Source organism: Schistocerca piceifrons, chromosome 1, assembly GCF_021461385.2.
Source record: "Schistocerca piceifrons isolate TAMUIC-IGC-003096 chromosome 1, iqSchPice1.1, whole genome shotgun sequence".
Lineage (NCBI taxonomy): Eukaryota > Metazoa > Arthropoda > Insecta > Orthoptera > Acrididae > Schistocerca > Schistocerca piceifrons.
The window spans coordinates 536,495,912-536,508,875 of record NC_060138.1 but is presented as its reverse complement, the minus strand read 5'-3'; the positions used below and the strand labels follow the sequence as shown (position 1 = coordinate 536,508,875).

The following is a 12,964-nucleotide window of genomic DNA, read 5'->3' as shown; positions in this document are numbered from 1 at the left end:
GGAGGCGTTTCCGTGCCTAAGTTATAGTTACCAAGATCATCGTATTATGTGTACAAAAGTACTGCGCTAAGCTGAAGTGCGCAGTTGTGACATATGCAATGGAAAGTCTCTAGATGCATGTGAATGCTACCGCACAAGGGCGTACCCACGATCTGAACTAGGGAGGGGGGGGGGGGGGGCAGGTCATACTAGCATCAGGAAACAAGGACTCGAGACAACATACAGCACTTCTTATTAAATAAAACAGTAAACCAGTGAAAAACTACTTTTAATAACCACTTTAAATACAAGAATGCACTTGTACAATCCGAGAAAACACGCAGAATTTCTTATTAAATAAAACAGTAAACTAGTGAAAAACTGCTTTCAATAAACATTTTAAATATAAGAACAGTAGCATAGCGAGGTGCCCGTTTTGACTGCGGGCTGAGCAGAGCGATGCAGAACAGTGCTGCACGGTAGCTCCGAGTTTTGTTTCGTGCGATCGTTGGATGCGATTTCTTGCGATGGACATCGGAAGTCCCATATGTACGTCAACATCCCGTGTTGTGGGATCAGAAAAACAAACACTGCCACGACAGAGGTCTGATATGCCAAGTTTGGAATGAACTGTATAAGTACAAAAAATTAAAATAAATAACTACCAAAAATACTACAGACAAGAAACGCATAAACTTTGGTATATTATCATATTTGAGTTACGTACAAATTTTATCATTTTAATAAAGAAATAATAGCCCCAGTAGTTACAGTATTCAATAAACGATTCATGAGGTAAATTTGCAATAATGACAGTTGACAGGTTTTGAACACCTCTCCTCCGCTCCTCATCCTTCTTGAAGCTCCACTGTTTGCTTCTGAAAGCATGCTTCAAAGCGCTGTTTTCGAATATGTCCTGGTAAAAACTCAACTGAAGGGAGATTTTGTGTCTACCTTTATCGATTAATATGTTGAGAAAGAAGGAGATGCACTGAATAACAATGTCGTCGTGTTCTAAAGGAGTTTTTTTTTTCTTTGGGAGAAAATGCAGCTTGCTCGTCAAAAATCCGAACGTGCGTTCCACTAGCACTCTAGCCGCCGATAATTGCTTGGTAAATAATCTTTCTTCGTCACTTAGTAACAATCCAGAAAATGGACTCATTAAATTATGCAAGTAATCAAGGGTTTCAGGCAGCCCTAATGGGGCTTTCACTGAAGTGCCCGATAGTTTTTTCGGTGATGGCCAGTTTTGTGGAACGTTCTAAAAATTATTTTATAAATCACTTGCACTAAATGTCTCGCCATCTACTGCTTGTCATAACCTGCGCGTCAACTGCTATTAATCTACAGTTAACGACAGCTGTAACTAAAAAATTAATAGTTTGGAGCAGGAAAGCATTTTACATTTAAATATGGTAGGCGAAACGATGTTGTTCGTTAGAAACTTCACATAGTCATGATCCCTTACTGCCTACAAGTGAATACGCTGTTCCTTGGCGACGTAACACGCCTGCGAATAGCAGAGCGGATTGCTTATCGCTAAATTTATTATTTCCATAAACTTCCCTGCCGACAGTAACGTGTCGAAGACGAAAAAATTACTCCCGGATCTGCGCGAACGAGTTCGAATATCTTCTAGGGAGGGGGTGGGACAGCTGCCCCCCACCCCCCCCCCCCTGCCCCTCGCTGGGTACGCCCATGCTACCGTAGATGATTTCATAATTGCTGAATACCAGGTTCGATAGCGTTATGTATATTCATGTTTTTAAAAATCTTCGTGTTATTGGAACTCAATGTAGATGAAGAATTTTGAGATGCAACAAGCATCTGAACAAGCTGAATCGGTTTTAGGTACGGAGCAGTTTCTCAGAGGGGGAGCTTCCGCACTCTTTCATCGGTAGTTATCTCAGTTTCAACGGCAGCCATCTGTCAAGACGCACTACGACCATAATGACATCGAAACGGAGTATGACAGAGAGAACGTCATAATACTTGACGTCTTGTAAAACTCTTTCACGTACTGCAGTACCGCCTTTAAATTGTCACAAAAACGTCGAAATTACATATACAGTATCGAAATAAGTGACAGGATAGAAAATCAACTGAAATCGCTCAACAGTGGACCTAGCAGGATACCAGTGAGATTCTATACACAGTGTCCGAAAGAACTAACTCCTCTTCTTTCAGCAATGTACCGTAGGTCTCTGGAGGAGGGAAGTGCTGCTAGTGACTGGGAAAAACGCAGGTCAGCCCTGTTTTCAAGAACGGCGTCGAATAGAAGCACAAAACAGAAGGCCTCTGCCACTGACGTCTGTCTGTTGTAGAATTCTGTAACATGTTTAATGCTCGTGTATTGTAACATTTCTAAAGAGCGAAAATCTTCTTAGTCGGAATCAGTATCGGATCCAAAAACAACGATCGTGTCAAACCCAGATCGTTTTCTTCGCCCACAGAATCCATACAGTGGTGGATAGCGGCATCCAGGCTGAGTCTTCTGGAACGCGTTCAGTACAGTCACGTATAGCCGCTTAATGATGAAAATACGAGTGTGCCGAATATTAGACCTACTGTGTGACTGGACTAAAGTGTTTCTAGCAAACAGAACACGTCATTCTCTACGGAGAGAAGTTGTCAGATGTAAAAGTGACTTCGGGATACAAGCCAAGGGGGTGTTACGGACATGGGAGTCTGCAAAAATATTTTCATGGTGGATAAGAATCTACGAGGGTCGTCCACAAAGTAAGTTCCGTTTCTATGTCTATCCGCCGCAGCGCTACGATCGCAGTTCCGAGCATGCGCGGCAGTTACTCTGACTCAAGGAGCAGACATGTACGCCATTTTCAGATCGCTGTTGCCGACGTGTGCTTTGCAGTGCTTCTTTATAATGTCAGACGTGATTGATAATGCCGCCGCTTGTGAAATCAGATCTGTGATTAATTTGTAAATGCAAAGAAAGTTAAACCAAAGGAAATTCATTGGCAAATCTGCGAGGTTTATGGACAAAATGCTATGAGTGATTCAATGGTTAGGAGATGGGTCAGACTGTTCAATGAAGGACGTGATCAAGTGCACGATGAAGAACGAAGTGGACGCTCGTCTCTGGTTACTGATGAACTGGTTCACACAGTTGAAGAGAAGATTAAGCACAACCGTAAGTTTACACTTAGTGCCCTTGCTATAGCAGTTCCGCAAATCTCACAATCACTAATTCATGAAATTGTTACTGGAAAACTGAAATTTCGAAAACTGCGCTCACGTTGGGTACAGAAAATTCTTACTGAACAACACAAAATACAACAGATGGGCAGTGCATGTGAGTCTTTGACATGCTACAATGAAGAAGGCGATGGTTTTCTTTCTCGGGTAGTCAAGGGAGATGAAACTTGGTTATTGTACGACAACCCTGAAACAAAACGGCAATCAATGGAATGGAGGCACACTTCGTCCCCAATGAAGGTTAAGCCTGAGCAAATTTTGACACCTCGAAAAGTCATGTGCACAGTTTCTTGGGACAGAAAAGGCACTTTGCTGATTGACTTCTTACCACAAGGCCAAACAATCAATGCACATGGTTACTGCGAGACCATCAAGAAATTGCACCGCGCAATACAGATCAAGTGCCGAGGATTACTGTCAAAAGGTGTTTTTTTCCACGATAATGCCCGACCTCACACGGCAAATGTGACCAAACAACTCTTACGGGAATTTCACTGGGGCGCATTTGATCATCCTCCATACAGCCTGGACCTCACTCCTACCGACTTTCATCTCTTCTTGCACCTAAAATCTGTCCTTGGTGGTCAACACTTCAACGATGATAACGAGCTGAAAGAACATGTTACCACATGGTTGAATACACAGGCGGCAACCTTCTATGAAGGAGGCATACAAAAACTTGTGCCACGCTATGACAAGAGCCTACAATATTTAAGAAGCTATGTAGAAAAGTAGTTTAACAGTTGTAGATTTTTGTGCAATAAATATTTTTTCTGTATCTGTGCACGTTTGTTTTACATAACCAGACGGAACTTATTTTGTGGACATATCTCGTAAAATTGTTATTTTTTTTATATAAATGAGTTGATAAGTTTCGAGACATGTCGTGCCACAAGAACTAATTTTTATAGGTGACACAAAAAACTTATTATAATATATCCTAAAGAACTGGTGGTTATCCATTCAGTATATGAATGAAATCCCTGTACTCCAAATTTCAGATGGCGGGCGTGGGAGAGGGGCAGATGCCTCCTCTTGCCACCCGTTTGCGGACCCTAAGTTTATAGGGTTTTGTTTTCCCAATAAATATAAATAACCTAATGGATAATGCCAGAAATACCATGAACCTCTTCGCAGATGAAGCTGCCGTATACAGAGAAATCGCAATGATAAAATATTGTAGCGAATGCAGGAAGACCTTCAGAGGATCAACGCTTGGTTCACAGATCGGTTGTTGGCCCTCGATATAAAGAAATATAACGAACTGCACATAAACAGACAGAAAGACCTGTAATTGTGTGATTACACGACCATGAATCAATCGCTGGAAGCAGTCACACCCATAAAATATCTTGGAGTAGGCGTACGGAACGATTTAAAGTGGAATGATCACACAAAACTATCTGAAGGTAGGGTTCAAAATAGTTGGTTCAAATGGGTCTGAGCACTATGGGACTTGATATCTGAGGTCATCAGTCCCCTAGAACTTAGAACTACTTAAACCTAACCTAACCTAAGGACATCACACACATCCATGCCCGAGGCAGGATTCTAACCTGCGACAGCACGTAGACTGAAGCGCCTAGAACCACATGGCCACACCGGCCGGCCGAAGATAGGGCAGATACCAGATTGAGATACAGTGGGTGAATCGTCAGGAAGCACAGTCCACCCTCAAGAGAGGCAACTTACAATAGCCTCATTCGATTGATACTTGAATATTGCTCTTCAGTCTGGGATCTGTACCAGATATAATAGATAGAGGATTTTGCGAAGTTCCATAGAAGAGAAGCGTGTTTCGTTACAGGTTCGTTAGTAAGCGTGAAAGTGTCTCTAAGATACTCAGCCAACTGCAATGACAGGCGCTGTAAGAGAGGCACTCTGCATCCCGGTGTCCTTTACTGTTAAAAGTCCCGAGAGCGTACGTTTCTACAACAGCCATCCAATATATTGCTTCCTCCTACACATATCCCGAGCACAGACCATGAACGCAAAACTGGAAGGATTCGAGCTCATACTGAAGCTTACCAACAATCGCTCTTCCCTCGAATCTTTCATGGCTGGGAGAGGAAAAGGGGAGAAGCGACAGTGGTACACAGTGCCACTCACCATAAGGTGGCTTGCCGGGTATAGATGTAGATGTAGATGGGGCCACAGAGTTGCTTTGGTTGAGTGTGTGCACTTTTGTGAGAATTTAAAGCAACGTACCTCGGTAGTCTCAAGGTATCGTTGCTTGCTCCATCCTGTTTATAGGTTTGTGAGCGCCTCCTTCTGTCAATCTCCGCCCGAGGTTAATTAATTGCTCGTGGTGGTGGTGGTGGTTAGTGTTTAACGTCCCGTCGACAACGAGGTCATTAGAGACGGAGTGCAAGCTCGGGTTAGGGAAGGATTGGGAAGGAAATCAGCCGTGCCCTTTCAAAGGAACCATCCCGGCATTTGCCTGAAACGATTTAGGGAAATCACGGAAAACCTAAATCAGGATGGCCGGAGACGGGATTGAACCGTCGTCCTCCAGAATGCGAGTCCAGTGTGCTAACCACTGCGCCACCTCGCTCGGTAATTGCTCGTGGTACACTGATTACTTAGACCCACTGTGTCTGTACAGCTAGCTGAAGTACGAGGATCACTCCAAAAGAAATGCACACTATTTTTGTAAAAATACAGTTTTCATTCTGCATGTGTGAAAGTTTTACAGTGCGTAGATACATCCTTCCCGCTTATTTTCAAACTTACTTCAACCTGTTCCCGTGAGTGGTGCCGTCACAGCATGTCTTCAAGATAGCTGCTACACTTGATGTTCGACAGAAGCAACTTGCTGTCATAGAATTCCTGTTCTGTGGAAATGAGACAGTGGGAAACATCCACAAGAGGTTGAAAAAGGTGTATGGAAATGCTGCTGTCGATCGCAGTACAGTTAGTCGATGGGCAAGCAGGTTACGTGATGAAAGCCGGCATGGCAATATTGAGGATTTTCCTCGCAGCGGCAGGCCTGGTATTGCACACACTCCAGACAATGTGCAGAGAGTTAACGAATTGGTGACTGCTACGTTGGGATAGGGGAAGAAGTGTTTGCAGAACACTGAAAGTGTTGGCGTTAAAAAAGGTTTTTGCCGGGTGGGTTTCCAGGATGTTGACAGTGGCTCACAAGGAAACAAGAAACACGGTATGAAGCGAACTGACCTGGCTCCATGTGACTGTCATCTCTTTGGGAAACTCAAAGACTTTCTTCGTGGAACAAAGTTTGAAGATGATGACTCCCTTGTGTGCGCTGCCAAACAGTGGCTCCAACATGTTGGTTCAAATGGCTCTGAGCACTATGGGACTTCACTGCTGAGATCATCAGTCCCCTAGAACTTAGAACTACTTAAACCTAACTAACCTAAGGACATCACACACATCCATGTCCGAGGCAGGATTCGAACCTGCGACCGTGGCGGTCGCGCGGTTCCAGACTGTAGCGCCTAGAACCGCTCGGCCACCGGGGCCGGCCCAACAGGTTGGTCCAGAATTTTACCATGCGGGTATACAGGCTCTGGTTCCAAGATGCTGTAAGGCAGTTGAGAGGGATGGAAATTATGTGAAGAAATGAAAATATTGTTCGTAAAGGATGTATCTACACACTGAAAATTTTCAAACATGTAGAATAAAAGATGGATTAAAAAAAATAGTGTGCATTTCTTTTGGAGTGACTCGTACTTGAATGAAACATGAGGGGCGTTCAATAAGTACTGCAACACAATTTTTTTTTTTTTTTTTTGACGCATGTGCGTTTTATTCAGGATTCCAGTAAACCACGTTATTCCTCATTCTTTTGGCTACAAAACCCTATTTTTCAAGGTTATCTCCGATCAATGCGACGGACTTACGCCACATTACCAAGTGGGCCCGTATGCCCGCACGGTACCACTTTACTTGTCGACGTCGGAGCCAACGTCTTACTGCATCATCCACGTAAGGCTTCCTGCGGAGCGCAACCTTTATTGGGCCAAACAGATGGAAGTCGGAAAGTGCGAGATCCGAACTGTAAGGTGGATGAAGAAGGACGGTCCAATGAAGTTTTGTGAGCTCCTTTCGAGTGCGCAGACTCCTGTGAGGCCTTGAATTGTTATGGAGAAGAAGTTCGTTTGCGTTTTTGTGGCGACGAACACGCTACAGTTGTTTCTTTAATTTCCTGATGGTAGTACAATACACTTTAGAGTTGATCGTTGCACCTTGCGGGAGGACACCAAACAGAACAACCCCTTAAGAGTCCGAGAACACCGTCGCCATGTCGTTAACGGCTGAGGGTGCGGCTTTGAACTTTTTCCTCAGAGAAAAGATGGTGTGGGGCCACTCGATGGATTGCCGTTTTGTTTCCGTTTCCAAGTGATGAGCCTATGAATCATCGCATGTGACGATGTTCGACAAAAAATTGTCATGACTGGCATCGTAACGCGCATGTAACTCCGCACAGATGGTCCTTCGTTGCTTTTTATGGCCTTCTGTTAGGTAGAGACTCAGCGGGTGCGCAACTTTGAGTACCCCAACTGGTGGACGAGTGTGTCAGAACTACTAACAGAGAAGTTCAGATGAGCAGCGAGTGTTTCCTTGTGATCCATTGGCCACCTTGAAGTCCGCCCCTGGTAGCTGAGTGGTCAGCGCGACGGAATCTCATACCTAACGGCCCGGGTTCGATTCCCGGCTGTGTTGGAAATGTTCTGCGCTCAGGGAGTGCGTGTTGTGTTGGCCTTATCATCATAATTTCAGCTCCATCGACACACAAGTCACCGAAGTGGCGTCAGCTCGAAAGACTTGCACCAGGCGAACGGTCTACCCGACGGGAGGCCCTAGCCACACGGCATTTCCATTTTCCATCATCTTGAATAAGAGTGTCTGCACGTTCCAACATCGCTTGGATGTAGCTTTGTACGGCCGTCCGGCACGGGGGAGATAAGACAGGTCTCCATAACCTTGTTGCGGTGATGACGGACGCCACGCCCAACGACTCAATTGTTCGCTTCCAGACAGTGGGCTCTTTGTGCATAACTGTTTTCAAGTTTGTATATGTGACTCACTGAACTCCTCCAGACACTTTGGGGAACACTTTCCAGAGAGGAGCGATACAACTGTAACGTATCATTTATTTTAAAATTCTTGTTCTCCTTTGCTATCTAGTTCTTGACAAATTCCCAAATAAGTTCAGTGGCCTTCAGTTCGCAGTGTATTGCAGGCAACCGCAGAAGTTTGATTTCCTTGTCGACTGATTGCAATATACTTTCCAAATGGTATTCGTGTGCTCCGAAGTGCGGCTGCGCTTGTTCCAGTGGGCTAGCTTTAGTAAATTCCTCATATGACGTGGCATTAGATGGCAGCTCTGCACTATTTCTTTCCATCCATTCAATAATACAGTGTGTCCAGAAAAGGTCTCCCCGATTTCAAAATTAAATATCTCGAAAACAAAGATCGATAGAGGAATGCAGTAAACGGTATGTTTATTGTGAAAGCTGTAAGAAGTTTATACAGTAGGTTGAAATAATAGTTACAAAAGCTGCTAACAGATGGCGCTGTAATCGCCATACGTATGCCTAGTATAAATAGTGATCCGGAGCCCAGAGCGATCAGTTCCACAACTGAAACGTGAAAGGAGGTTAGCGTACCGAAGGAAGAGATTAAAACCATGTACTCCATTGAACAACGCGTTTTTCTGGTGCTAGAGTACCACAGGTTAGAAGAGAGTCCTACGGCAACAAGGCGAAGTTTTCAAGCACGATTTAATGTTCCAAAAGGACCGGATGCGAAAACCATTCGTACGCTCTTCGCAAAATTTCAACGAACAGGCAGCGTAACTGATGATCTAGTGGGGCATGTTGGCCGCAAGCAAACCGCAGTTACGCCTGAAAATATCGCCACAGTTTCTGGAATTATTCAGCGAAATCCAATGTCATCTGTCCGTAGAATTACATCTGAGACTGGTTTGAAGCGTTCCAGCACGCAGAAAATACTCAGAAAGAGCCTACACATGTTTCCATTCAAAATTCAAACGCACCAGGCCATACCCGTACGAGCTGTGCAACAAAGGGTTGCCTTTGCTAATCAGATGCTCACAATGATTGATAGTGAAGGATTTGGTGTTGGCTGCATCTGGTTTTCAGATGAAGCACACTTCCACCTGAATGGATACGTGAATAAGCAGAACTGGCGATTTTGGGGTTCCGAAAGCCATTTTGGTGTGAAGCGAAACCCCTGTATTCTCCTAAAGTTACTGTGTGGGCTGCAGTATGCAGCAGAAGCATTAGTGGCCCTTTTTTCATTCGAGAAACGGTCACTGGTGCACGTTACGTTGCAATTTTGGAACAATTTGTCGCCACACAGCAAGCGTTAGAGGATCGACCAGGTACTGAATGGTTTATGCAAGATGGAGCCCGACCACATCGGACCGAACAAGTGTTTCGCTTTCTTGAGGAATACTTCGGGAATCGAGTCATTGCTTTGGAATATCCCAAATTTACTGGTGCAGGCATGGATTGGCATCCATATTCGCCGGATTTAACTCCCTGTGACTTCTTTTTGTGGGGCACAGTGAAAGACATGGTCTGCCCGAAGCATTCCGCCACGCTGGACGAGCTTGAATCGGCGATCTCTGTGGCATGTGAATCCATTTCGGTTGAGACACTACGAAATGTGATGGCGAATTTCATTCTTCGTTTGCGCCACCTCTGTAGTGCCAATGGTGAACATTTTGAAAACTTTGTGATGTGATTGCGAAGATTGTTTTCATACGATTATTTCACTTATGTATGCTGATATGAGCTGCACAGCGTACAGCGCCATCTGTTAGCAGCTTTTGTAACTATTATTTCAAACTGCTGTATAAACTTCTTACAGCTTTCACAATAAACATACCGTTTACTGCATTCCTCTATCGATCTTTGCTTTCGAGATATTTAATTTTGAAAGCAGGGAGCTCTTTTCTGGACACCCTGTAGAATTCATTCTCCATTTCATAGATGGATTTCGTGATACTGGATTTATCATTGTGTGGTATGGAGCCTGATCTAAAACAATCACAGATCTGTTTGGTAATTTTTCGAGAACGGTCCTAAACCACTCTTTGTAGTGTCTAGCATTCATTTCAGAATCTACATCTACATCAACATGAATACTCTGCAAATCACATTTAAGTGCGTGGCAGATGGTTCATCGAACCACCTTCACAATTCCTTATTATTCCAATCTCGTATAGCGCGCGGAAAGAACGAACACCTTTATCTTTCCGTACGAGCTCTGATTTCTCTTATTTTATCGTTGTGATCGTTTCTCCCTATGTAGGTCGGTGTCAAAAAAATATTTTCGCATTCGGAGGAGAAATTTGGTGATTGTAATTTCGTGAGAAGATTCCGCCGCAATGAAAAATGCCTTTCTTTTAATGATGTCCAGCCCAAATCCTGTATCATTTCTGTGACACTCCCATATTTCGCGATAATACAAAACGAGCTCCCCTTCCTTCAACTTTTTCCATGTACTCCATCAGTCCTATCTGGAAAAGATCCCACACCGCGCAGCAGTATTCTGAAAGAGGACGGACAAGCGTAGTGTAGGCAATCTCCTTAGTAGATCTGTTGCATTTTCTAAGTGTCCTGCCAATAAAACGCAGTCTTTGTTTAGCCTTCCCCACAACATTTTCTATGTGTTACTTCCAGTTTAAGTTGTTCGTAATTGTAATACCTAGGTATTTAGTTGAATTTACGGGCTGTAGATTAGACTGATTTATCGTGTGGCCCAAGTTTAACGGATTCCTTTTAGCACTCATGTGGATGACCTCACACTTTTCGTTATTTAGGGTCAACTGCCATTTTCGCACCATTCAGATATCTTTTCTAAATCGTTTTGCAATTTGTTTAGATCTTCTGATGATGATAATCTGCACTTCCTTTTTTTCTCAAGAAAACATAAGCCAGCGTTTTGGACGAACCCATCTTCATACCCAATGTGGCACATTATAATCCTTTTTCCAGAACCGGACGGTGTTTGAATTCCTCCTTTCCAGCCATTCCACTCTTGAGCACTTCCTCTGTGATAATCGTACACATTCTGCGGTGCATAAGGGTTTTTTGTTCCTGCCAAACACACTTTCTGGAATGATTTGCACCACACCAACTCTATCACTGTAATAAATGGTACATCCAGTGTTGCACAAGTGTCTTATTTCCGCAAGAACTCACTTCTTTTTCGTACTACTTGGTTATTTTCCATCAGCACAGGTTTTTTCCTGAACTTTTTGTATCTGAAGCCCAATTTTCGAATGGCACACCAAAAGGTTGTTTCACTCATATCAGGGAAATCTTCCGCTTCAATCTTCAACTTTTTCAACATGGCTGCCACTGTTAGAAACTGTTTTTCCACACAGGAGTCGTGGATTTTTGTGCTTATGACTCCCTCTGTAAACTCGGCCAATTCAAACATCGTCCCCTGCCAGAACTCTTTTTTGGTGATACAAGACATGAAGTTTATCTATACTCTCTCGAAATTCGCTTCACTATACTTTCAATAATACCGAGACATTCAGAAATAATCTTTATTGGTTGTGATAAGGAACTGCTCGCGCCCAAGTCTTTTTAGGCCTCGAAGTAAGCACACGCAGTGATCACGAAGACTCTTTATAACTCCATAAATGATGCAAGGTTTCACCCAAGTACATACAAGGCAACTAATTATATTAGGAGCACTTTCTCACACGAATACAAAACAACGAATGGGAGCACGATTGTTTCCTATCCGACAGGAGCCTTGATGCAAACACTGCAACAATAAACAATGAAGCGTAAATACTGTTCAGAGATCCGGCAACATAGCACACGCGCTCACGAGACGCATAGAAACCCAAAAGCAAATGAATTAAACACGTGATATTAGCGCTTTATGTAGATTTACGTGCATAAAGATATAACAGCTGTTAAAGACAACAACGGAGCTTGCTTTTACGCTTTTTAATACGTACCACCGTTAGGGAAATTGCAGAAATCAACGCCCATCATTATTAGCATAAAACGACTAATTGGAAGGCAACGCAAATTCGTATGGAAGTTGAGTATGGTTGTATCTTTAATTGCAGTCTGATTTCTATGACTTCTCGAATTGACACTTGCCAAACATTGGTCGAAAAAGCCCACAAATCTCAGAATTTTGGTTTCACACTGATGCCTGAATACCACTAATTGCCTTACTGCATAACGCAGTTTACTTTCGACCTTGAGCCAGGTATCTTGATTGTATTGATACGTGGATGACATTATTTGTGTGGAAGATGAGCCAAATGAAAAGTAGATGAACACCACTCTGAAATCAACAAAGCACATCGGAACACAAAATTCACACTTGAAAAAGAAAAAGAAGATTCAACAATTTTTTTCACATAATCATAATAATAGAACGTGGCAATCATACATTTCACATTTTCAGAAAACCAACGGCTACAGATGCAACAAAATATTCCACATCTAATCATCCCCACAACCAGAAGCTTGCAGCACTAAGACATGTGTTATATACTTTAAACAGTATTCTGCTCAACAAGAGGAACAATGAAAAGGAAATTAGTACAATCACACAATTAGCTAGGAAAAAGAGATGAAACACACATGTAACACACAGACTCAATAAAAAATAACAGAAATACAGAACAAACTCGTTCTAATAATAGTAATACAGATAAAACCATCAAACAGTGTAGATATATAAGACATATTATTGTGATTTACTTTCCGATCCTAGCTCATGATACATACAGCTT

General features: G+C 43.1%; 1 protein-coding gene across 1 annotated transcript in view; it reads right to left on the bottom strand.

The window, feature by feature from the left end:
- LOC124747236 (esterase FE4-like) overlaps positions 1 to 11,637 on the bottom strand; it is a 95,573-nt gene extending 83,936 nt beyond the window's left edge. Inside the window, exon 1 of the mRNA XM_047248950.1 lies at positions 11,397 to 11,637. Coding sequence (XP_047104906.1) covers positions 11,397 to 11,637 — 241 coding nt within the window. The remainder of the gene's footprint in view (positions 1 to 11,396) is intronic.
- Positions 11,638 to 12,964: the final 1,327 nt, after the last annotated feature.